At 42.4% G+C, this 27,617-nt stretch overlaps 1 protein-coding gene across 1 annotated transcript; it reads left to right on the forward strand.

The window, feature by feature from the left end:
• The first annotated feature begins 74 nt into the window (after positions 1–74).
• On the forward strand, positions 75–25,937 carry TMEM30A (transmembrane protein 30A). The gene is made up of 7 exons (XM_077306525.1): positions 75–529; positions 12,721–12,834; positions 19,672–19,779; positions 21,712–21,802; positions 22,162–22,305; positions 22,820–23,026; positions 24,606–25,937. Exons 1-7 carry the CDS (start codon positions 239–241, stop codon positions 24,797–24,799), a joined length of 1,149 nt encoding a protein of 382 aa, XP_077162640.1. The 5' UTR covers positions 75–238; the 3' UTR covers positions 24,800–25,937.
• Positions 25,938–27,617: the final 1,680 nt, after the last annotated feature.

A 27,617-nucleotide genomic window follows, 5' to 3' on the forward strand; every position in this document is an offset into this window, starting at 1 on the left:
CGCCTTTCTGACAAAGGGCTTGCGCTCACGCCGCAAGATTGTTCTTTCACCGGTTGGCCCTTTGGCGCATGCGCGCACACACGCCGTCCTACGGAGAGCCGCTCGTGGGCGGCGTCTTCTGGCGTGTAGTGGGAGAGTGTGCGCACGCGCGGACGGTGCTCCGGCGACCAGGAAGGGGAGCGTTGTTGTCGTTGCCTCCTCCTGCCCCGGCTTTTCTCCCCCCCTCGGCGGAGGCTCCATGGCGATGAACTACAACGCGAAGGACGAGGTGGACGGGCACCAGGTGGTGGCCGGGAGCAGCGGCAGCGGCGGGGGCGGCGGCGGGGTGGCCGGGGGCGGCGGCGGGCCCGGGGGCCCCACCAAGAGCCGCAAGCCCGACAACACGGCCTTCAAGCAGCAGCGCCTGCCGGCCTGGCAGCCCATCCTCACCGCCGGCACCGTCCTGCCCGCCTTCTTCGTCATCGGCCTCATCTTCATCCCCATCGGCATCGGCATCTTCGTCACCTCCAACAACATCCGCGAGCACGAGGTGAACGGGGGGAGGCGGCCGGTGGGGGCTGGGCTGGGCTGGTCCGGCTCGGCCCGGCCGTCGGAGCCCTTGTGTAACGCTGGGCGAACCTGACCGGGCGGCTGAGAGGAGAAGCCGGAGGAGTGCTCGGAAACGCCTTGCGAAATAGCCATGGGGCGCGGGGGTGATGACAACTCGCGACCTGCGGGCAGAAGAAGGGCACGCAGGGCACCGACCGCGGGCCAGGGGAGTTTCACGGAGAGGCACGTCGGGCCTGGGGACGAGGGGCTAGTTGGCACTGGGGTTTTGGTCTCGCCCTCCGGAGCGATGGCAGGGATGCGGGGGAGCAGGGTGGAGTCTCTTCGCTCCAGTAATCAACATCCAGGGCCCTAAATGTACTCGATAAATTGCCAGCAGTTCTCAATTCATACAGGGGATTGATAGGCTGATCACTGATTTTGGATTGGTGTCTCGAATGGGGATGGTCACTTTTCAGACGGTTCTCACTGATGGTCAGCCTGTGTGGGGTGGTGGTTAAGAGTTCTCTGACCTGGGGAATTGGATTTGTCCCCCACTTCTCCACATGCAGCCAGCTGGGTGACCTTTGGCCACAGTTCTCTCAAAACTCTTTCAGCCCCACTGACCTCACAGGGGTCCGTTGTGGGGAGAAGAAGGGTATGGGATTGTAAGCCACTTTGAGACTCCTTCAGGTAGTAAACAGCAGGGTACAGAAACCCACCACTTTTTCTAATTCTAATGTACTGTTGGCACTCAGGGCCTAACAGTAATTGGTTATTTCAAAACCAAAAAAAATTGAAAGGCATTTCCTCAGCAGGGACTTATAAAAAAGGGGTAGGTAGGGTTACCGAAATACATACCAGTAGAATGAACAATCAACATTTTTATCTGATGGGTAGAGGAAATATGGAAGAATGGCCAAAAGCGTTTAAATGTTTTGCAGTTTTGGCCTGAGGCTTTTCTGTACGTTTTCCCTTTATTGTTAGGAAATAGGCATGCCAGATGAAATGATGTGAAGTGAGAGTTTAAGGTTTAATTTTTCTTGAGAACTATAATTACAGAGGAATGCACCCTTCTGGAACAAGCAACACCAGCCCTTTATTTATTGTTGACAGGACAGCTCAACATTGAATACAGCATTTGTGTTCTTATTGTTTTTGTTTGAAACAAAATTACTGGATTGACCTGTTCAGAACTGTGCAAAGATTTTTGTTGTTCTCACTGTATGGTCAGACAAAAAAAGAGGAGTTAGTTTTTATATACCACTTTTCTCTAACTTAAGGAGTCTCAAAGCAGTTTATAATTGCATTCCCTTTTCTTCTCCACAGCAGGCACCTTGTGAGGCAGATGGGGCTGAGAGAGTTCCAAGAGGACTGTGACTGGACTAAGGTCACTCAGCAAGACTTATAGAGGAGCAGAGAGGGGATTCAAACTCTCTTCTCCAGATTACAGCTTGCGCTGTCGTACATAGCTGGTCTGGGGATATGGGCTGGGATGCCATCAATATACTGATGACACCCAGCTCTATCAATGAGTGGCTGGCCAGATACACTCCCAGCTTCACTGGCAGAGTGTCTGTAGGCTGTGACAGGATAACTCTGGCAGAGTCACCTGAGGCTTAACTCCTTGAAGACTGAGGTCCTGTAGCTGGAGAATAAAGGACCAGAAGAGGAAGCCCTGCCTTCCCTGTCTGGACAGACGGCAGTTAACAACTTTGTGCTCTGACAAGAATTTGGGGACGCTTCTTGATGCCTTCCTTTCTATGGAGCTCAAGTTACAAATGAAGCATGCCAGGCAAAGCTATTAGCCCCTACCTGGCCCCAGAAGACCTAGCCAAAGTGATCCATGTGCCAGTCACCCCCAGGTTGGATTATTGTAACTCACTTTACAAGGGCCTACCTTTGGTTTTGATCTGGAAGTTACAGCTGGTACCAAATGAGGCTGCACGGCTTATATTCAATCTACTCTCTGCCAACTGTATTGGTTGTCAGTAGAATTCCAGATCAGGTTCAAGGTGCTGGTGTTAACCCTTAAGGCCTTGTGTTGTCTAGGCCCTGAGTATCTGTGGGACTGCCTCTCCTAATATGTCTGCCAAAGGGCTCTGTGAGTACCAACCTGTTGGGGATCTCTGGCCCCTGGGAAATGTGACTGCAGTTGATCAGAGCCAGGGCCTTTTTGTCCTTGGCTACTGCCTGGTGGAATGAATTATTAGTAGAGACATGGGCTTTGATGGAGCTAACAAAGTTCCACTGGGCTTGCAAAATAGCACTCTTCCACGAGGCCTATGACTTAAGCCAGGCCAGCTGAGACCCAGTTGTGGTCCTCCCACTGTGTTCATCCATTCAGGCGTGCTCTCTCTCTGTTCCACCTCTGTACTGATTTCCCCCCATGCCTGTGAAGTTCATCAAGACTGAGAAAAGGGATTGAATGAGACAATGAGGATTGTGGAACAAATAGAAATATTAAAATATTGTATTATGTCTTTAAATGATTTTAAATGTTGTAAGCCACCTTGAGCCAGCTTGCAGGGAGGGGTGGCCTAGAAATTGAAATATAATATAAATAAATACATAAAAATAAACCATACACCATTCTGGCTCTCGGTATCCTTGTAGTCAGTCTTTGTATTTAGCATGTTAGAGAGTCTATGCAGATCAAATCAGCAGAAAATATTACATTTTTGTGTGAGGAAGAGAAATCAGAAGGAAAAAAGGAGCTGTGAAAACAAAAAATTGACTGTCAAAATGTGAGAGGGGTGAATACAGGAGTTGGGCAGTTGGAAGAGAGTATGGGAGTGCATGGTATGCTGGAAAAACCATAATATGAGGGGTTGGGGAAATGGGTGGAGGGACAGATCCGACAGTACAAAGGAGTTAATGTGAGTTGAAACCAGTAGGAATAGAAGTTGAAGCTGTGAATTGACGGTATGTTCTATAACCACCAAGCTGAAGGAGTCTGGAGTCTTTGGATGGCTCACCAGTATGCATATAAGAGTTATGGTTCATTCAAATAAGACTGCTGTTTTGTAATTTGAAAGAGTTATAGAATAATAGCAAGCTGTTAAAATTCAGAACTACAGCTTAAAACTATTAAAGGATATATCAGCCATTATATTAATTATTTTAGTTGTATGTCTGAGAAGACTCCCTTACACCCATTAATCTACCTTTTGTAGGGTCCAGGTCTGACTTTGTTTCTGTAGGTCAGATGATGGAGGTTAGCAGGAAATCTTTCTAGGAAGATTATTTGTGCATTCTTTTCACATGTATATGAGCATAGAAATGTTTTTTAAAGTATAGTTGCTTTAAACAAGGACCGTTTATGCACTGGGAACTTCACTGCCCCAGCTCCCGTGCAGGAGCAAAAATCAGGGGCAGATGAGGAGCACCGGGCCAAATGCTCCCCCGTGTGGATGCAGGAAGAGGTGGGGCAACCTGCCACAACTAAAACTTCAGCCTGCAGCTCGGCATGAAACCTCCAGTGCATAAACGGTCAAGGAGGTGCCCTGGCTATATCTGTATAGTAGTTAGTAGATATATATCATCTGCATTTCTTAATGTGTACCTGTATCAGTCTGTGCTGATAACTAGTAAGATTTATCCCCACTAGAGCATTTGCAGTAAAGTCAAGTTAAAATGCAGTGGTGTGCTTCTTTAACCACATTTGGTAACTTTAATTAGCCATGTAATATTCTGATTTTATAATTGCATGGGCATCAAATGAACAGCAGTATTTTAAGATGGTACTCCTGTCCCCCCACTGATTGGTTTATGGTTTGATGTAAAAGCTTAAAGGAAGTGGCCTTGGAAAGGTTATTTTTAGAATTTGAAGTGAAATGCAGGAAATACTCAGAAAACAGGGGCGGGGAGAGGCTTTTATAAAACCAAACTTGGAATGTCATTTGAAAAATGGATGGTAGAGAATGAATCCTGGGTTTTGAACTAGAAATGCGTGGACTGAGGATGGAGTGTTGGTAACCATTGCTTTGGCTTTCTATGCATGTGTGTTAGAACATGGGAGGTACACTTTCAAGGGCAGATAATGGTGATTCTCCCCCCTTGTTAAATGGGAAATTGATGTAAATAGATCTTTGTTCCTAAGGAGTACAGTTTCATATTTAATAGTATGAGCTTTCTAAAATTAAAGTTCCTTTTGTCAGATACAGGTCTGAAAAAGGGAACTTTGACTTTTGAAAACTCACCCCCCTCTACCTTGTTGGTCTCTAAGGTGTTATTGGATTCAAATCTAGCTCTTCTGCTGCAGACCAACACAGCTGTTCTCAGAAGCTGTTTTACATATGACAGGCAGATGGAGACCCTGTAGGCACTTTACACAGTCTATTTCATGCTAAAAAGTAGATTGCTTTCTATGTAAACAGTATTTTTTAATGTGCAGGTGCTGTACATATCTTTCCCAGCACGCGTGTAGTTTTGGTGTAGTGGTTAGCAGACTTCTAATCTGGCGAGCTGGGTTTGATTCTGCGCTCCCCCACATGCAACCAGCTGGGTGACCTTGGGCTTGCATCCGCACTGATAAAGCTGTTCTGACTGAACAGTAATATCAGGGCTCCCTCAGCCTCATCTTCCTCACAGGGTGCTTGTTGTGGGGAGAGGAAAGGGAAGGCGAATGTAAGCCACTTTGAGACTCCATCTGGTGGAGAAAAGTAGCATATAAGAACCAACTTCATCTTATATGGCACTGTCTATGTGAAACACTTACATGGGCAGGTGTGTGTCACATGGTTGTTGCTATATTGTAATTTGTGATCTGAGTTGTGTTCCAAATTTGAAGCCAGAGTATGACTGAGTTAGGGTAAAATACTATAATCATTTGTATTTAGGTAGGATCCAGGGCTGAAGTTTATTGGAGAACAGAACAAAATACTATTTTTGAGAAAGGATTGGTCCTTAATTTGGAACATGAAATTTATATCTTAAAATTGTGTCAGTATCATAACTATTGATCCTGGAGAAGTGCTGCTATATGCTCTGACCCCTGAAGATTGGATGTGAATGTTATTGGAAACAACTAGTGTAGTCTGGCAAATTAGAATGGTTCTTAAAGATGTGACTACTTTAATCAGTTGTCAAACTAACAGCAACTCAGAAGTCTAACAATATTGTAGACTAGTGGGAAAGCCCGCTGCATACTGAAATGCAGAGGTCGCTAGCGGGAGGAAGGGGTGGGGAGGCAGGGCTCTGGAGGCACGGAGAGGGCTCCTGGCTGTTTGGCCCCCCTCTCAAGGTGGCAGGGCTAGAGTGTGTCAGGCATGGGCCCGGTGAGCCCCGGGCCGGCTGCAGGTGGCTGGCCCATGACCGAGCCAGGGGCACCTAATCTGCCCTTAGGCTACAGATGATTGGGGGAGGATCCCCAAGCCAAACAGGCACCCCATGCCCTGCTGCTCTGCGTGCTCCTCCTTTGCTTCCCCAGTTGTCTTTGAGCTGCCTCCTCACGTAGACTCCCAAGCCAGCTCGTTTGTTGTCCGCCCTCTAGCCTTGTTTCTCACAACTATTTCTACCCGACCTTGGCGGTTGCAGCTCCTTTTAGGGGCCTCCATTGCCGCCACCGGCTCATACTTTCCACTGCTGCAGCCCGAGTGGAGCAGCGGGGCGGCAGAGATGTGCTGGGTCCGGCATCCAGGCTTGTTTGTGGCCAGGCTGCTGGAGAAGCAAGTGGGCAGCTAGGGAGGGCAGTTGGACGCACCCTGATTAGGCTGTATTCCAGTCCAGACACTCTCCAGGGGCTGGACACGCTTCACGCCCCGGGGAGTTTCCGAAATATTAAGAGGCACCATGGATAAGTATGTGAGAAAACTGGCAACATTTGGCAGTATTTTAAAAATATCCTTAAGATGTTAGAAATAATGGATAAGAAAGCAATAACTTTTCCTTTCTTTTCCTTAATTTGTGAACTAGGCATGTTTTGTGATTATAATAAAAATTATTGGGGAAAAAATATTCCCCCAACATTGTGTTGGTAAATCCCAGATTCAGCTCCTGTGTCCTTCTGAATATTATGTGTTCTGTCATGTATTAATTCAAATAGTTATGAATCAGTTACTTGTGACTATGACCAAAGACCTTTAATCTCTGATACTGAGTATGAAAAATACTTCATATTTACTACATGCTAGTAATAGTTGTATTTTCTGCAAGGACATGGAACTGTTGTTTCAAAGGCTTCCGTGCATATTGTACTTTTCATGAGGAATGAATTTGCAACATGTTTTCCCTTAGATTCATCAGTGTCTATGTGTAATAGATAGGCAGTGGGGAGAGCAAGTGGGAACTTGGAACCATTTGTGCACAATAACATAGTTTGGGGGACATCTATGGTAGGGTGTGGAACTATGATTGAAATAAAACATTGAAAAAACCTTGATTATGGTCTAAGAGACCCTTATTTTAATTCTTAAAAGTCTGGGCTGCTTCAAAAATCCAAGACAAGGTTGAGATGCACTTCATGTTCTCCTGATCCGTCCCGTTAATCACTTTCTAAAAATAAGTACCTTTGTTTCTAGGCTTAAGGACACAGAGCACTTCTCTCAGTCTGTCAATGTTGAGATATTGTTGGCTCTAGTACTGTTACTTAAAAGGAAGCGCTCTTGTTTAGAATGGTTCTTTTAAAGGGACAAACAATAACTGAATGCAAAGGTTAAGCACATATTTTGGGTTGGTAGAAATTGAAACAATGTTATAATTTGATCTGTATTTCTTGAAAATATACAAAATCCTAAATTGTCATCATAATCAGTTTGAGGACAAAACTAAAAAGGGCTGTGTGGTGTGTACATACATACACATTTTAATTCACTTTCTAGAACTTTAGTTTGCATGGATGCTTATCAAGCTTACAGATTGTTACCCATTCCTTCTCATCCATGTAGGAACAAATAATACTGCCCAGCAGAACATGGAACATATTAAAAAAGACGTTAGGAATCTGGGGGAAAAGGTAAAGGACCAGGGAGCACAGGTTGTGTTTTCATCACTCCTTCCTGTAAGTGGCTGAGGCATAGGAAGACAGAGAAAAATTATGCAAGTAAATGACTGGCTACGTCAGTGGTGATGACAGGAACAATTTGGATTTCTGGATCATGGTCAACGGTGTCAGTATGAAAGGCTAATATCAGGAGACAACGTGCAGCTCACAAGGGACGGAAAAAGTATTTTTGGAAGAACCCTTGCACACCTGGTAAAGAGGGCTTTAAACTAGACACAAAAGGGGAACGAGACGTAAATTCAGAACTTGGTGTGATGTCAAGATCTGAACATGAGAAGATCTCCAATCTATAGGGAATGTTACATGAGCAGGGAACTACTAGCCTACAAGGAAGTTTAAAAAACCAAAACCATGAGGCACACAAAGGATGGATTACGATGTCTCTACACTAATGCACAGAGTATGGGAAACAAACAGGAGGAACTAGTAGTCATTATAGAGGAAGGGGGCTATGACCTAATAGGAATCACAAAAACTTGGTGGGATAATACTCACAATTGGAATACTAAACTTGAGGGGTACAATCTATTCAGAAGTGACAGACAAGAAAAGAAGGGGGGAGATGTAGCAATATATGTTAAGAATCTTTATACTTGTGAATAAATACAGGTACCCGAGCATGAAAGTTCAGTTGCGTGTATTTGGGTAAATATAAAAGGAGTAGGAAATGAGAGTGGTATTATTGTGGGTGTCTGCTATAGACCACCAAGCCAGTCAGAGGACTTGAATGAGATACTGCTAGACCAAATTACAAAATTTTCAAAAAAGGGGGAAACAGTGGTCACGGGTGACTTCAATTACCCAGATATTTGTTGGAACAGTGGTCCCCAACCTGCGGTCCGCGGCCTGATGCCGGGCCGCAAAGGCCAGGGCGCGGTTCCCTCTCCCCGCCCCCCCTGCAGTAAAAAACTTCTCCGGGCTGCAAGCTTGCAGCCCCAGAAGCTTCTTACTGCGGGGGGGGGGGAGAGAATCAGGGCCACGCATCGCGCATGCGCGATTTCGGCCGCGCATCGCGCTGCGCGGGCGGGGCAGTTGCCCCGCCGGTCCCCAGCCAGAAAAAGGTTGGGGACCACTGTGCTGGAAGACCAACTCTGCTAAAAATGCAAACTCCGTTAAATTCTTAACTTGTCTTGCCGACAGCTTCATTTCCCAGAAAGTAGAGAGGGGAACCAGGGGCTCTGCTATTTTAGACTTGATTCTCATCAATAGGGAAGAACTGGTAGATGAGGTGGAAGTAGTGGGCACACTTGGTAGTAGTGACCATGTGCTTTTGGAATTTTCAATTGTGGGAAAGAGAAAACCTTTATGTAGTTGTACATATAGACTGGACTTCAGGAAAGCTGATTTTCACAGACTTAAAGGTATGTTACGTAGAGTCCCGTGGTCAGAAAGACTTAAAGAGATGGGAGTCCAAGAGGGCTGGGAGTTTCTTAAAAGTGAAATACTGAAGGCTCAATCACAAACAATTCCCTTGAGAAGAAAAGTTGGAAGGAGGCTAAGGAAGCCAAGTTGGCTCCATAAGCAGTTGTCAAAAGATTTGAGGAATAAAAAAGAGTCATTTAGGAAATGGAAGGAAGGCCTTATTACCAAGGATGAGTATAAACAAATAACCAGTAATTGTAGGGGGAGTGTTAAAGGTAAAGGTATCCCCTGTGCAAGCACTGAGTCATGTCTGACCCTTGGGGTGACTCCCTCTAGCGTTTTCATGGCAGACTCAGTACGGGGTGGTTTGCCAGTGCCTTCCCCAGTCATGACCGTTTACCCCCCAGAAGCAAGCTGGGTACTCATTTTACCGACCTCGGAAGGATGGAAGGCTGAGTCAACCTTGAGCCGGCTGCTGGGATTGAACTCCCAGCCTCATGGGCAAAGCTTTCAGACAGCTGCCTTACCACTCTGCGCCACAAGAGGCTCTTGGGGGGAGTGTTAGAAAAGCTAAAATTCAATATGAGCTTAGGCTAGCAAGAAATGCTAAACATAACAAAAAAGGATTATTTAGTTATATTTCAACCAAGAAAAAGAATAGGGACAGCATAGGACCACTGCAAGGACAAGAAAGTGAAATTATAACAGATGATGAAGAGAGGGCTGAACTGCTTAACTCCTGTTTCTCCTAAGTCTTCTCTTGTGAGGGAAATAGTGATCAATGTGGCAAAAATGTAACACAACATGGGGGGTGGGAATGGTAGCCTAGGATCACTGTTGGAGCAGTCCACAAACACCTAGTTTCTTTAAATGAAACAAAGTCTTTGGGCCAGATGAACTGCATCCAAGGGTACAAAAAGAATTTGCAGATGTCATCTCTGAACCTCTGTCCATTATTTTTGACACTTCTTGGAGAATGGGTGAGGTGCGAAACGATTAGAGGCGGGCAAATGTTGTCCCCATCTTCACGAAAGGGAAAAAGGAGGATCCGGGTAATTATCGACCCATCTGCTAGACATCTGTAGCTGGCAAAATTTTGGAACAAATAAACACTCGGTCCTTGAGCAGCTGGAACTGAGAGCTGTGATTTCTAAGACTCAGCATGGGTTTCTCAAGAACAAGTCATGTCAGACCAACCTTATCTATTTTTTTGAGAACGTGACTACCTTGCTGGATCAGGGGAATGCTGTGGACATAGTTTATCTGGATTTCAGTAAAGCTTTTGATAAGGTTCCACATGACATTCTTGTTCACAAGTTGGTAAAATGCGGTATGGATCCTAATTCAGGTTGATCAATAACTGGTTGACAAATCGTACCCAGAGGGTACTTGTTATTGGTTCAGCATCTTCTTGGAAAAGAGTGACAAGTGGAGTACCCCAAGGATCTGTCTTGGGGCCTGTGATGTTCAACATATTTATAAATGATTTGGATGAGGGATTAGAGGGGATACTTATTAAATTTGCAGATGATACTAAACTGGGAGGGGTAGCAAACACAACTGAAGACAGCAACACAGTACAGGATCTTGATAGACTCAAGAAGTGGGCTGAACAGAATAAAATGAAGTTCAATAGGGACAAATGTACAGTTCTACGTTTAGGTAGGAAAAACCAAATACACCAATATAAGATGGGGGAGACTTGTCTTGGCAGTAGCATGTGTGAAAAGGATCTAGGAGTCTTAGTAGACCATACATTGAACATGAGTCAGTAGTGTGGTTAAGAAGGCAAATGGGATTTTGGGCTGTATCAAACAGAGTATCGTGTCCAGATAATGGGAGGTGATGCTACCGCTGTACTCTGCTCTGGTTCGGCCTCACTTGGTGTACTGTGTTCAGTTTTGGGCACCCCAGTTGAAGAGTGATGTTGACAAATTGGAACGTGTCCAGAGGAGGGCAACAAAAATGGTGAGGGTTTTGGAGACCAAGACATATGAAGAAAGGTTGGGGGAGCTTGGTCTGTTTAGCCTAGAGAGGAGACGACAAAGAGGAGATCTGATAACCATCTTCAAGTATTTAAAAGGGTGCCATATGGAGGATGGAGCAGAATTGTTCTCTCTTGTCCCAGAGGGACAGACCAAAATGAATGGAATTAAATTAATTCAAAATAAATTCCATCTAAACACCCAGAAGAAGTTCTTGACAGTTAGAGCGGTTTCTCAGTGGAACAGGCTTCCTCAGGAGGTGGTGGGTTCTCCATCTTTGGAAATGTTTAAACAGAGGCTAGATAGTCATCTGATGGAGAGGCCGATTCTGTGAAGGCAAAGTGGTGGCAGGTTACAGTAGATGAGCGATAGGGATGTGAGTGTCCTGCATAGTGTAGGGGGTTGGACTAGATGACCCACAAGACCCCTTCCAACTCTACGATTCTATGAAAGCTTTGTTAGTCTTGAAGGCACTTCTGGACTCAAACTTTGATAGCTTTATCAATGATGCACCTATTTCCCTAAGCTGATTACATAAATATTGATCTTTCCAACCTTGTTCTATTTTCTTGTTTTTATTATAAACTGCTTTAAAGAAAGGGCAGAGTATAGATTTTTGAATAATTATTGACTAAATGCAGCCAGTTTTATCCTTTGCTTCTTAGTCTGAGTAGTTTCAGATCAACAATTAGATAGTATCTGCCAGCTAAATAAAGTCTGCCAATGTGCACACAGTTGAATTAGGATAATACTTTAAACATTTTTCCTAATCTAGAGCTGTTTGGATGGTCATCGCTGAAGTGACAGATAACTCAGCCTTTTTTTCCATGCATAGGTATTTATTTGAGTGAAGCTTCTGGCCACGGATACATTTAAGACAGCTTATGTTTGATTAAAAGAGCCTCTTGTGGCGCAGAGTTGTAAGGCAGCCGTCTGAAAGCTTTGCCCATAAGGCTGGGAGTTCAATCCCAGCAGCCGGCTCAAGGTTGACTCAGCCTTCCATCCTTCCGAGGTCGGAAAAATGAGTACCCAGCTTGCTGCTGGAGGGTAAACGGTAATGACTGGGGAAGGCACTGGCAAACCACCCCGTATTGAGTCTGCCATGAAAACGCTAGAGGGCGTCACCCCAAGGGTCAGACATGACTCGGTGCTTGCACAGGGGATACCTTTACCTTTACCTTTTATGTTTGATTAAAAGTATATCAATTGGCTAGCTCACTGAGCCCCTGAAATGTCAGTTGATCCTCAGGAACAGCACAGAACTGCTTGGGGGGAGGGGTGTGGAGAGGCAGAAATCATTGCTCCAGCTTAAATCAAGCTCAAGTGCCCTTAAGTCTTTAGAAGGTGCTTGGATAAAGGCCTTTGTATTTTTTTTCCTCAACTAGAATGAGTTCCTTGCAGCATTAAACAGGGATTATTTTGAGTATACATTTCTTTCTTGCAATCCCAGATACCTGATCTGTGCAATTTGGGCTAATTTCATTTCTGAGTGAAGGTATTTATTTGCTTTTATTATTTAAAAATGGTTTCCTGTCATCAGTTGGTTTGTGCATTAAGACAACCTGGTTGCTGACAGGGGCAAAGTGTAATTGGGGGTAGCTTATTTGTATTTGTTTACAAACTATTTAACCAGCTTTTTGTAAAATGTCAAGATATAGCACATAGCACAGTATTACTTAGATATTGCCCTGGTATCAAATGTGCTTACCAATCCTCCCAAAATGACTGATCTTAAACAACTCATTTACTGATTAGCTATGGACTCAGCTATGTCTGTGTTCTGTTTGATTCAATTTACCTCCCTTTTCTCCTCTTATCTTCCCTTCCTTATCATTATTTTTGTAGATTGATTATACTGGAATAGAACCAAGTAGTCCTTGCAATAAATGCTTAAACGTGTCCTGGAACAGCACTCCTTGCCACTGCACCATTAACTTCACACTGGATCAACCTTTTGAGGTACGTTGTTGTTGTTGGGGTTTTTTTTTGCATATTTTTACCATATGAAAATGAATTTGACTGATGTACTCCTGATTTGAGCCTCCTTGATATTGGCAGTTCTCTTTCCAGTAGCTCTTTCCTACTTGCTCTTCTGAATTAGCTTTTGTGCTTACAGCTAATTTGCCACCATTTTCACTTTATATGTTGTTTCCTCATGGAAAGAATAAGGCTTGAAGGAAATCCTGAGTCGTTTGCCTGGAGTCCCATATATGCAGTAGTGTCATTAAATTCAAGATTTTATGCTAATACAAATGCAGTAAGAACAACCACAACACTTGTGGCAGCTAAAAGTGTGAAATACAAACTGCTACTGTTATGGGGTAAGTGGTAATGACTGGGGAAGGCACTGGCAAATTACCCCGTACTAAGTCTGCCATGAAAACGCAGGATGGCGTCACCCCAAGGGTCAGACATGACCTGGTGCTTGCACAGGATACTGTTACAGAGAAAAACAGAACCTTTCCAAGGCAGTTGGTACAATAAATTTTATATATCAATAATTTTTTAAGGACCAACCAAAACGGTTTCTAGATATACTCTGTTTTCACAATTTTTCTTCAGTGGTTGATTCCTAAATACAAAATGTATAAATTAATAAAATTAAATTTAAGTTTAAACAATGCAGTAAAGAATTACTCCCACACACCTCCATAACCAGTTTGTAGTATCACACCTTACCTTATACTCTTATCAAGCAATTTTTTAATATATAGATAAGCCACCGGCTCTGTAAAGTATTGTGGGGAATGTCAGTCAAAAAAACAAATTGAGACAATGGAGAGTGAAATAGATAAGCTTAAGGATACTCTGAAACAGAAAACTACGCAGGACACTTATGACAAAAAGTTAGGTGATTTAGAAAATTTACAGAGAGTCTGAAGGAGTATAAGAATAGGAAGTTTGATAGGGATCAAAGATACTATGCCTCTCATAATGTGTATCCCTGGCTGGGACAGAAGCACCCAAGATTTAAGACTAAAAGTGTTACATGGGACCCAGATACCTTTTCAGAATCAGAAGCTGATACATTCAGCTCTTCAGGTGAGGAAGTTATGCCTCAGAGGAGTTCTCTACGACCAAGGAGATACTTAAGAGAACCTGACCGATTCCAGCCGTTTTTTTAGAGGGGCAGGCGTCTGAACCGCAAGAAATAGTCTAACTTATCTAATAGGCTACTTACACCCACAGAGATTAAGGTTTTGAATAAAGGTTTATCGTTTGTGCCAGTACCAAAGTACAATGCATTCCGTACCAGGGTGGACTTGTTCAAAGTAACAAGATTGTTAAAGTTAAAACATCTGTTTGCACATTCCCCTCCCACAAGACAGGCTACTTCGTTTAGAACTAAATCTACCTTTACCCCTATAATAGATGTTCCAACTATTGCCACATTTGGAAAAAGTTGTCCTTAGGGACTTAGAAAAATTAAAATGTAAAAGGAGAACTGTCCCATTTAATTTATCTCAAGAGGAATTTGAGGTGCTTAAGGTGTTACAGTCAGACTCTAATATTATTATCAAGCCAGCTGATAAAGGTGGTGGCATTGTTGTTATGAATTGGTGTGATTATAAAAATGAGGTGATGAGACAACTGAGTGATAGAACTTATTATAAACCTGTGAGTTACGATTGTATTAACATGGTCATGAGAATTATAAGAATTGTAATTCATGAAGGTCTGGGACTGGGTTACATTAGTAAAAATGAAGCCATGTATTTGGAAAATAAGTATCCCAGAATACCTCATTTATATATATTACCAAAAATGCATAAACCAGATTGCCCTCCTAAGGGACGACCAATTGTATCACAGTGTGGATCGTTTCTTGAACCTCTTGCTAAATTTGTGGATTTTTATATTCAGCAAACTTTTTCAAATTGTGAGACCCTGCTTAAAGATACTGCACACTTTATTAATTTAATTCATAAATTAATCATTCCGAAAGGCGCAGTCTTATTATCTATGGATGTGACTTCACTTTATACAAACATCCCTATAGAGGAGGCCAGAGTGGTAGTACAGAATGCACTGGATCAGAGGCAAGAACTGAGACCACCAACTCATTTCCTATTGGATTTAATTTTGGAACATAATTATTTTGAGTTTGATAGAGAATTATATTTACAGGTACAGGGGGTATCGATGGGGTCCCCAGTAGCACTGTCTATAGCTACTTTGTTCATGCTAGATTTTGAAAGCAAATGGCTTCTGAATGAGAATCTTAACCCATTCAAACCATAAATATTTTTTAACACCAGATCCCTTGATGATATTTTGATTATTTATTTAGATGGCAAAACTGTGATGCAATTTATTGAGTGGTGTAATAGCCTGCACCCTTCAATCAAATTTACAGGTCAACATTTGTTGTTCTTGTTAGGTGCGAAGTCGTGTCCGACCCATCACAACCCCATGGACAGGCCTTCCTGTCCTCTACCATTCCCCGGAGTCCATTTAAGTTTGCACCAACTGCTTCAGTGACTCCATCCAGCCACCTCATTCTCTGTCGTCCCCTTCTTCTTTTGCCCTCGATCACTCCCAGCATTAGGCTCTTCTCCAGGGAGTCCTTCCTTCTCATGAGGTGGCCAAAGTATTTGAGTTTCATCTTCAGGATCTGGCCTTCTAAAGAGCAGTCAGGGCTGATCTCCTCTAGGACTGACCGGTTTGTTCGCCTTGCAGTCCAAGGGAATCGCAAGAGTCTTCTCCAGCACCAGAGTTCAAAAGCCTCAATTCTTTGATACTCGGCCTTCCTTATGGTCCAACTTTCGCAGCCATACATTGCAACTGGGAAGACCATAGCCTTGACTAAACGCACTTTTGTTGGCAGGGTGATGTCTCTGCTTTTTAGGATGCTGTCTAGATTTGCCATAGCTTTCCTCCCCAGGAGCAAGCATCTTTTAATTTCTTTGCTGCAGTCCCCATCTGCAGTGATCTTGGAGCCAAGGAAAATAAAATCTGTTACTATCTCAATTTTCCCCCCATCTATTTGCCAGGAATTGAGAGGGCCGGATGCCATGATCTTTGTTTTCTTGATGTTCGGTCAGCATAGTTCTTCTCAATTAGCCTTTTTAGACACTTTGGTTACTTTTGATCCCCAAGGTAAACTTGTCACAGCCTCATATAGGAAATCTACAGATAGGAACACACTGCTTCATTATAAGAGTTTTCACCCCTCACATTTAAAGGAATCTGCCCTATGGGCAATTTCTAAGAAAATAAACACTAAAGATGGATTATATGAGGAAGCGTCTGAGGCATTATCAATAGCTCTAAAACAACATGGATATCCTGAAGGAGTGATTTCTAAGGCAAGGACCAGAGCTAATTTGAATGGAAGGGAGGAGCTGCTTCAATATTGCCTACGTAGAGAAAACATGAAATTCACCTGTGTGTTTGATTTTTCTTATTTTGCCTCAGATATCAACAAAATATTGCGGAGACATTGGCATTTGATTAGTGACATTCCAGGTTGTGAAAATGGCTTTAGATTAGCATGGAGGAGAAGTCATAACATTGGAGAGTTGGTAACAAAGACGGAACAGAATAAGGAGGCAGGTGAAACCACTTTACCGGTTGGAAACTATAGGTGTGGCTCATGTATATGCTGCAAGTACTTACTACAAATTAAAGAATTTGAACAATCAGAAAATGGTTTTTCTGTTAAAATTAATCAATATATTAACTGTTTGAGTAAGAATGTAGTATATGCTATAAGATGTCCTTGCTCCAGATTGTATATTGGAATCAGCTCTCGCCCCCTGAGGATACGAATCCAGGAGCACTTGAGTAGACTAAGAGATCACCTCATGGATGCACCTATGGTCAATCATTTTGAAGAAATGGGACATGCGGCAGAAAGCCTGCAATTTTTTGGACTTGAGCAACTCCATCATCAGGGACGCAATAAAATAGACATGAACAGACTTTTAAGACAATGTGAATGTTTCTTTATATACTCTCTTGATACACTTAGCCCTAGAGTAGCGATCCCCAACCTGTGGGCCACGGACCACATGTGGTCCTTCGACTAATTGGAGGTGGGCCCCGAAGGACGCCTTCTCCCCCCCCCCCAGCCCTTTACAACACACTTCATTGTTGTGGCGTGTCTGTATCTTATTTTGAAGGGATGTTTAAACATTACCATAGTGATCAGAGAGCGTTAGGGCAGTGGTTGAGAGTAGAGGAGTAAACTACCCCCCCCCCCACACCGGGCCTCAGTAAAAGGCGTTGAGTGGTCCCGGCGTTGAGTGGTCCTCGGTGATAAAAAGGTTGGGGACCACTGCCCTAGAGGACTGAATACTTCTTTAGAAATGTCTTGCTTTCTGTAAGTTTTGATTTTGGAGTACTTTTGGATACTAGTAGTGTTTCTGTAAAAGAGTAGTGTACCTTTAAGAATGTTGCTGTGGGGCCTGTTAAGATTTTGTATTTATACCTGGATAGTAGCCCTAAACCATTGGGAATGTTTTTTGACTGACATTCCCCACAATACTTTACAGAGCCGGTGGTCTATCTATATATATAAAAATTGCTTGATAAGAGTATAAGGTAAGGTGTGATACTATAAACTGGTTACGGAGGTGTGTGGGAGTAATTCTTTACTGCATTGTTAAAACTTAAATTTAATTTTATTAATTTGTACATTTTGTATTTAGGAATCAGCCACTGAAGAAAAATTGTGAAAATGGAGTATATCTAGAAACCGTTTTGGTTGGTCCTTAAAAAATTGATATATAGAATTTATTGTACCAATTGCCTTGGAAAGGTTCTGTTTTTCTCAGGATACTGTTACGGCATGTTGCTGGTTTGCCCTCCCTGGTCACATTTTTATCCTGCTTTTTAAGGTGTTCAGGCCACTATGCTTAGTCCTGCCTTCCTCCAGCAAACCTGTGAGAGACTTTAGACGGAATAACAGTAACTGGTCAAGATCCCCCGTGGATAGATGTGTTTCCTGTGTTGGAAACTGAAGCCAAGACTCTAACCACACTCCGTTTCTCTAACCCTAATGCTACTCTAGCTGCTTCATTGGAAATTAGATGGGAAAGTATTTTTGGCCTATGCAAGTAACTTATTTATAATATATATATCTATATCTGACAGCATTCCTTTTACAACTTCTTCAGAAATGTAATTTTATTAAGAGAACTTCGCCCACCTGTAAAATTTAAAGATTGAATGGAAACTAACAATGATATATTGATGCATGGTAGGGTTTTAAAATAATTGTAATCCTAACTGGGGGGTCATTAATAGTAAAAGTGATTGTGTGTATTATGCAGTAGTCTGCTGTAGCTTTGCAGCATAATTTGATAGACAAGGTATGTATTTAAGTCTTCCTTCTCCTTTTAGTATTAATCCTGATTTTTAAAAAATCAGTTATGGAACTTTTATTAAGCAAGAGATTAGCATGACTGATGTTTTCATGGGTGCAAGGATTTTTGCTTATTGAGCACAATTTCCCCACTTCTCAGATTCTGTGAGAATCTGCTGGGGGGGGGCTATCCTCCACAAATAGAATTTTGGGGACCAGTTTGGGCTGCCAAAAAATGAAGGAGATTGGGAAATTGTACTCTTTGAGCAGAAATCTTTACATCAGTGTAAATATGTAATCTGGATCCAAGCCCAAATTTTAGGTTTTAAAAATCTATTCCAGTGGTTCTCAATCTTGGGGTCCCGACCCTGTTTGGGGTTGCTTGGCCTCTTCCGTGGGGTTGCCAGATTGCTGGCCACTGTGGTGGTGGCAGGATGACCAGTCAGCCAGCCCCATGGGGACTCTCCTCTAGTGGCCCCGTGCAGCCAAGGCAGAAGGTGGCGGTGGACGGAGAGGAAAGTGCCCCGAAGACCGAGAGGCAGCCCGCACCCCCCCTCCGCTTGTCACCGCAGGATGGTGGAGGTGGGCGGAGGCGGTGGAGCCGTGGCACTGGCCGCCACTGTGCAAACAGTCAAAATTAACCTATCTTGGTTACCCCCCCACTCAACTTTGGACACTCATGTTGATTTGGAAGGTGGGGGGGGAGAGCAGAGAAGATTGTGAAATGCAAGCCCCTTTTGCAGCCTGACCTCCTTTTGGGCTACAGCCAGAGCAAGTGAGCTCCCAACGTTGCCACAGCTTGCCATGGGGCTGCCTACACACTAAGGAAGGAGGAACCCTTGCGTGTGCTTGGGACTATTTTGCCAGGCTACTCCTGCTGCTTTTATCTATTTATTTTGACCGCATTTGGGGTTTTTAAATTTTTAATTTGGGAAGGCGACTTGGGTGCAGGTGACATGCCCTCCTTGCCCGGCCACTTCACTCTCCCCCTCCCCTTCTGCTCACCCTTCATTCACCTGCCATATCTGCACAATGGCAGGGGGAAAAGGAATGATCCATGGAGCGGTGGCTCGTCAGGTTCTTTGCGGGAGCTGCAAATGAAGGGGCCACTTCCACACCACCTCGATTGTTGTGTGCCCGCACCTGCGTCTGTGTACTCATGCACGCTGGCCACGCACATACGCACACTGCCCACGCTGTCACTGAAGTTGGGGTCACGGCGGTAAAAAGGTTGAGAACCGCTGTACTATTCCAAGGCTTTAAGCCAGTTGGAATTTTAAGGAAAAATAACCTTTTTATGTGGTCATGCATGCTGTGGAATGCTGAGACGTAAGCTTCTTGTAAACCAACAAGATTGATCCATTTTTATTCCTCTTTGTTTATTTTCCTGTTATACCTGATTCTAAGTATTGCAGTTATATCTGAAGCTGCTTGGTGCTTCAATTACTGTACACATTTCAAAACTGTTGGTCACTTGTGTATTTCAGAGCAATGTCTTTATGTATTATGGACTGTCAAACTTCTATCAGAATCATCGCCGCTATGTGAAGTCACGGGATGATAGCCAACTAAATGGCAATAATAATTCTTTATTTGTAAGTAAATTCTGACTCTTCCAAGCATGACTGGCTTCTGGTACATAAATCAAGATGACTTTTCACATATTAAGAGGAAAATAAGATAATACATGGTATATTATCACAATGAATGAGTTTCTCTGGATGACTTTTTTTTTCTTCTATCCTCTCATATCTTAACACGCAGCGCCGCGGACTAAATAAAGCCGTAAGGGCTTTGTGGGAGGAGTTAGGGCGGGCTCTGTCCGGGATGAGGAAGGGTGCGATTGACCCCTTCCTCCGGACAGACCATCGGCCGGGCCTGCTGACAAGGGAGCAACTGCGAGCCACGCGTAGTGCGGCTCGCAGTTGCTCTCTTGCCGGTGGCCTGACATGTCAGGAGGCGCAAAGCGCCTCCGACGCATCAGGCCGCCACCCGAGGCTGCCGAGCCACACTATGCGCGGCTGCCAGGGGCTCCCTGCGGGGAAAGGCTAGCGCCCATTGTATTTAGATATACTTCGCCTCTAGTTTTAAAATAAAATCTCATTGCCCTGTATTAATGCAAATTAATTTATTTTCCAGCTAGGCTTAACTGCCAAATTCAGGTAGATGAGCAGACATTTTGAATAGGCCAACTATTCTACTTCATATGTTGAAACTACTTAAAAAATACTTCATGATTTATTCATCAGGGCAAGCTGGTTTACTTTTGTCAACTACTTATTAAGTAAACCATTCATTATAAGTACCTGAAAGTCCTCTTAAACATCCTCTACTGCCACTTTAGGTGCTCATTTCCTTTGGCATTCAATGAAAATATTGGTATAAACCATCCCTAGCTAACATCTCAGCTGTTATAGGAGCAACTTTTAGAGAACCAACAATCTAGTCATAATGTGTTCTGTAATAGTAGCTAGGGATATTAATGGGATAGAATGTATTTTTATGATAGCAAATTAAGTGTAACTTTGAGGTTAGTGTTTAATAACCCAGATTAAATTATCTGCATTCGGTGTAGTTTTGGAAATTGATTTGAAAATTATTATGGTTTTGTAGCGTTTAGATTCCTTTCTTCATTTAGTGTTGGGTTCCTTCAGCCATGGGAATTTAGTGCAAAGATTGTTTTACTGGGATATACTATACTTATCCTGCAAAAGGAGCCAGAACTGAGCGGGATTAACCATGGATCAAAAGTTCTTTTAAAAGATATACAATGTATTTATGTAATTTTATTTTGTAAGACTAATGGAACCAAGGAACTGAACAATGATACTTTCTTTGCTGTGTACATGGTCAAAGTGAAGACCTCTCCTTCCAGGACATTCATAAAAATTATCTCTCTGGTTATGCAAAACTTGTCAAGCTGGACCAAATGAAAATAAAATAATGTTAGTCAAACTCCAGCTGTCATCCGCCTCTCTGACTAGTGATGATCAAACAGACAGGTGTATATAGAGTGAGATTCCAATTGGATCAGTATATCCAGTATTTGACATTCCAGTAGACATATGTCCGGTTGCTTGCTGTCTAATTAGACAACTTCCCTTGCCAGTCTGTCCAGTTCTTGTTCCAGATTATTTCTGATCTATTAACAAGGGGGAGCATATTACTCTTGTAACTTTATTTAAATTGTAGGCTTGGTTGCAGATGGGTGTTGACTGTTATTGTATGTTCATCAAGAAGATAGGAGAAAGAGTTGTAACAATATCTCATAAGCTTTTATCAAGCAAACAGGATTGGATTCAAAAGTGCTGATTCAGTCCATTGTCAGGGGACCAGAACAATTATTGCTGAGTCTCCTGAGCCCCAGGAACAAGATGGGGATGCTCAGTGTTCTGCAGCTAGAGGTGGGAAATGTTAACAGTCCCACTCCACTCGCAGTACTTTGGTTCCAACCCTAGGTATCCTGTGTTTTGATTATACTCTGTTTTTATGAGGTCATACTGACTTGTTCTCTTTATACCAATTAGAACCCCAGTAAGGAATGTGAGCCTTACCGCACCAGTGACGACAATAAGCCCATTGCTCCTTGTGGAGCTATTGCCAACAGCATGTTCAATGGTAGGATTTCTAAATATGTTATTGTATAACTCTTGTGCTGTATATGTTTTGACTTAACAAAGAAGTTAAATGAAATGCACATTCTTAGTTTAGTGGAAGTATGGTAGATATATACTACCTCCCTCCTTTGTACCAAGACAACATGATTGAGTTAGTTGTCAAAACAATTCATTGTCCACCCAAAGCACGCCTCTCCTTGTTTTCTCCATTTTCTGTTTGCTATGGTAGCAAAAAAAGAAAGAAAAAAAAAGAACGAATATTTGGTTTTGGTTCTTACCTTTAAGGCCATCTGCTGTCTATTATGATTGTGTTCATAGAACCCAAAGATTGGAAGTGACTAACTTTTGTTTTCCTTGTAGATACGCTAACATTGTCCCGTATTGATCAAAATGGAACCCATCCTATTGTACTGAATAAAAAGGGTATTGCTTGGTGGACTGACAAATATGTAAAGTTTAGGAATCCTGTTGGAGATGATAATAATTTGACAGTACTTTTTCATGGTAAGATTATTACTCTGGTAGTGCAGATTGTATTATACTGTTGTAAATTCTCCCTTTTGGCTACTCATCTCACGTAAGGGCATTGTGGTAGCCACAAGTCTGTTTTCTGTTTTAAAAAACTCAGTGCATTTTGTACGGAAGGGTGCTGGAGGAAAGTTGTGTATGAAGATTAGATATTCTTGCATACAAGCTTGTTTACGGATTTAGCTTTAGTCAGTTTCATCTCTTTCTAATACTTCAATCCCAATTCAGATTATCTGGCTTTCTTTCAGTGTCCACAGATTCAGCTGCCTGGCTAGTTTGTTCCCCATCTTCCAGATTATTGCATAGCTTTACTGCTAGCTGTAGGGAAAATTGAAATGACTCAAGCTGAAGGAGTAAGATGAGTTATAAGGTCTGAGTGGGTCAGGAAGGGACAGCTGGTTAAAAAGTATGTATTTAAGATCTGTACATTTTAACTAGAACTTGTAACAAATGTGTAAAGTGAAACTGTTAACTCGCTTTTGTTTTTAAGGCACCTCAAAGCCTATCAACTGGCCCAAACCAGTGTACCTGTTAGATTCTGACTCAGACAACAATGGGTTCATCAATGAAGACTTCATCGTGTGGATGCGTACTGCAGCATTACCCACGTTTCGTAAACTGTATCGCCTCATAGAGAGGAAAGACAGCTTGCTTCCTACTCTACCTGCTGGAAAGTACTCTTTGGAGATAGAGTACAGTATCCTTTATTGAATGCTTCAGGAACTGTGCCACGAGGGGGAAAAAATTCCATACACTTTAAAGTTATTAAATGGGCAACTTGCAGTTAAAGTTATTAAATGGGCAACTTGCAGCTGTGTAGCAGGAGATTCCAGTTAAAAAAATATGCACTGCCTTTAAACACTTAGGGTAAAACCCAGGTTTCAGTGCAGCCATGAAGCTGCATAGAGTGCCAGGGCTAAAGATGTGACATTGGGTGGAGTGTTTTTGAAATACCCAGCTGGGGAATACCTGCCATGTTCATGATTTTTTGTCTTTCGGGGTTTTCATGCACAACGTCTGGGCATGTTAGATTTTGACATGTTCAAATAACATAGCTGGCAGCTACATGTCACACTTCATGCATGTTATTGAACTGTCTTGTTAGAAAGTGGAGCCCTTTAAAGAGTTAGCTACTGCATGCCTCAGTATGCTTTCCCTTGTGTTTGTCATGCAGGTTTTGACAAGCTGGAGACTGAACTCAGTAGTTTTCATAGTATTTTCAGATCAAGGGGAAGTGTATGAGAGATGGAAACTTTTGGTTAGTGAGAAAGGTTAGATAACGTAACTCTTTAATGTAAGGCGACCCCCCCCCCCCAAAGTGTTAGGATTTTAGAGAACCAGCAGTGGTATGTGGGGAGATGGGAGCTGTCCTTAGGTTTTGGCAGGCTGGATTTGGAAGAGGAAGACTCTGGGATTGGGTGTTGAGGGGTATTTTAGAAGCTAATTTGTGAGTTTCCTCCCACGTGACAAATAGTGTGTGGGGCTGTGTGTGAAAAATGATAGCTTCAATCTTCGTTGTTCTGAGGAGGAAGGGTTGACCTTCTGAACTCAATAGAACTTAGATATAAAAGACAACAAAAAGAAATCTTACATTACCACACAACACTTGTGAGAACTGCCATTTAGTTTTGGCAGCATAGTGAAAGCCACTTCTGCCAATTGGTTTTCTTTTTTTTTCTTCTGATTTCTGTAGACTTGGCTTGAAATATCCCTTGGTGAGGCATTATTTTTGAATATCACTCACACTTCCTTTAGCTATAACAATGTTATATTCATGTCTGGTGCAAAATCCTACTAAAAAAAATGCAAGTTGAACTCATATACCTCTATGTACCTCTGTGCTTGATGAGTTAGTTGCCTTGTTTTTTTATCCCTCCCCCTAATTTGAGGCACATGATTGAAATCTGCCTGGTTGGGGAAACTTACTCAAACTCCACTTTGCCCTGATTTCCAAGTACAGGCATAAGGGATTATCAAGCTTGTTTCCTTCCAACAAGCTGCAGTTCTAAATCATCCTGGTTTGTGGGGAAGAAAAAAGACTTGAATCTGCCCAGGTCCCTGTATGTGTATGACATAGTAGACTGGAATTTAATTGAAGGATTCCGCAACTAGAAAGCTTTGTGCATGAGGAAAGTAAAGAGGGAATATGCACATATGGCAGGCCACGTTCAAACCTGTCACAAATAAGCACAAGACATCAGAATAAAGTCACAGAGATTAGGCCAGTGGGATAGACAGATGACATTATGATGATGTTTTTCCTATATCTGAATCAGATTATCCTGTGCATAGCTTTGATGGACGAAAACGGATGATCTTGAGCACCATTTCATGGATGGGTGGCAAGAATCCATTTCTGGGAATTGCATATATAACTGTTGGCTCCATTTGCTTTTTTCTTGGAGTAGTGCTGCTGATCATTCATCACAAATACGGAAATCGGAACAATAGTGCAGATATTCCCAATTAATCCTACCCTTCCAAATCACTTGTACTGCATGTGCATCAAGGCCAGTCCAATTGGATACAGCTTTTGAAAGCTTTATCCCTGGTTAAATGTTGCTTCTGACAGAGAACACATAAGTATTTCTTAAGCCTTTGTTTCCCTTACAGTGGATTAACTTGAAGATAACAGGTATAAAAAATTAGCTGTAGAAAACTGCCGGATTTTGGAGGTTTGCCTCTTGCTGGACAGGTGCCATGATGCATATATAGTCTTTCTTCACCTAACGGATCTGCAGCTTGTTGTGTGCTTTGTAATATGTCAATACTGTGTCTAGGCTATGTGGAGAGAATGTGTTTAGTATGAAGTAACTTGTTAGCATTTTGAGGAGGTAGAGTCTGCTGGTGTTGCTTGAAGGCAAATGGACCTGTCTAGTGTTCTGTCACACAATGCATTACGTGCATGGGCTTTTATGTTCCTGCTGAAATGTTTACTATATTCATCTTGTACAGTTCACTCTCTATTGATCTGAACTTTTTCTGCTTTCAAAATTTCCCAATGTGTTCCAGCAAATATTCCTGGCATATCAACAAATGTGACAAACACATATTTGTTGACTATTTACTAAAAAAAAAATCAAAACTTTCTCACATGGAATTGCAACATTTAAGGCTTTTGCTTTGGATTCTACATGCAGTTTTGTCTTATGCACTTTACATGGTCTGAGCCTCTTAGCATGCCTACAGAAGAGATGAAGAGGTTCTGACCCTAAGTCAGGAATGACAGTGTGTGTCAATACAGAAGCTTTGGTTCCTCAGGTTAAAAGCTGTGCTTTTAAGAATTCATCATAACCAGCTGCATATTTTTGATTGGAAGAAAATATAGTATCTACCCCAAAAGATGTTTACTTTTCTTCAAATACATGAGGTCACGAAATGATGGTTTGCTATGAAAATACGCTTAAAATTGCCATGGTAGTATAAATGGGGATTTTCAAATCCTATGCATTTTTGTCATGTCTTTCTTGATGGTAAGAATCCATTCCGGTGATTTTAAATTATACATATTGCATAGTGCTGTATATTAGGTTATTATACATAAAATTGGTTTGTAAATATAAATATTAACTATTGAATAAATGCTGCCATTTGTTTATGAAATTTGATCACTAGCAAAAATGTGTCTTCTGAAACAGCTTCATTCGTGGTGGAAGTTGAGAAAACTACACTGGCAGAGGGACTGTGCAAAAGACTTCCAGATAAACTGTAGTCCACTGAAGCCTTGGGTGACAGGCCTTTTCTACCAATTGAAGGGACTCACAGAGCCTCTGAGGATTTGGGGGACCAGGATTGTTTTAAATTGTAAAATTTCTCCTGGTTTACAAGATGCTGTTAGGGCAGCAAGTGTAAAGGCTTTGGTTTCACCGCTAAGAGTTTTGTAGTGAGCAAGAACATGGAGATCACTGAGGCAGGAGTTGTCTGGAATTAATAAGAATTTATTTATGAGTTTATTGAAAATAGATCAGCAACACAGTCTCTAGATTAGGAATGGATATGAACCAGCACATGAGCTAAAATCTGAGCTGCTTAAGAGTTCAGGAACCATGTTTTGGGGAAGTATATCCCCCGAACATTTGCTGGATTTTTGGCTGGTTCAGCTGTTTAGGGCCAGCCATTTAAGTATTTGGTTTTGCTCCCCCCCCCCCTTCCCAGGTGCCTCCCTCTTCTAGTGATGGCAGAGAGAAAAGTACAAGTTTGAACTGAATGAACTGAATGAGTTTGAACTGAATGTTTGAACTGAATGAGCTTGGTTCAGTTTGGGGTTCAGTTCCGTGACTGCCCCAAATCACCATTTTTAGGGTTGTGCCCATTCCCCAGAGGTAGAGCTAAATCATTCTGCCACTCTACCCTTCAAACCAGCTATTCTTTTAAAAAAATGACTCCCTCTTCTTCTCTCCAACATTCCATCTCCCCTCTGACAATTGATTGGGTCCTAGAAGCAGCACCTCCATAGGCTCAGGGTTGAAACAGCAGATGGTTGGGTTTTCCCTTTTGTGAAAACTGAATAAGAAGAGTTAATAGTACAATAACACTTAGCATATATGCAAATCATTTCTTGCTTTTGGTGCAAACAACACCTTTGGGCTTCCATCCTCCTGTCAGAAACTACATTTCATGCTCATGGACCTGAGTGATGTCAAAATGTCTTCTAAAAACAAACTCCAATGTGCCATTATTGCCATTAGTGTTATGGAGTCAGTACAGTGGAGAATGATCTGTGTGTGGAAGAAACTTCCATCCGCACATAAGGCCTTGGCTTTCCTAGGCCCCACAAAATAGCCAAATATACCTTCTACACAGCTGAAGTGTTTCCTGACTAGGAGCTTCTGGTTGGGAATAACATTGGATGTGCCTGTCCATTAGGTCTTCACTGATTCAATACAAACTCCAGAATAGTGTATGAAGGATATATGGTTAAAATCGGGGCCCATCACTGCAACTTCAGTTGCTATTAGTTCTGTTAACTTTTGGAAAGCAGTTTAGTATTCTATTTTCTTTACCAGATCAGCTCCCTAGGGAAGTGAAAAACCACTATGAGGATTGTGCATAACAATCCAGCAAAGCAAGTAATAACTACATAGGGGTCATCCCATATGCTCCAGTCTCATACCACATTCCAGTACTTTTAAAAGTTCAGAATCTACATCAGCATCCCATTGAGCCACACCATACTGATGATTGCTAAGGAACACTGGGAAGAGCCAGCAGAATATGGGTTCTATAATATAATATTTTATTTCTATACTGCCCCTCCCATATATGTTTAGGGCCGTTTACCACAATAA

This window comes from Paroedura picta, chromosome 1, assembly GCF_049243985.1.
Source record: "Paroedura picta isolate Pp20150507F chromosome 1, Ppicta_v3.0, whole genome shotgun sequence".
In the NCBI taxonomy this organism is placed as follows: Eukaryota; Metazoa; Chordata; class Lepidosauria; order Squamata; family Gekkonidae; genus Paroedura; species Paroedura picta.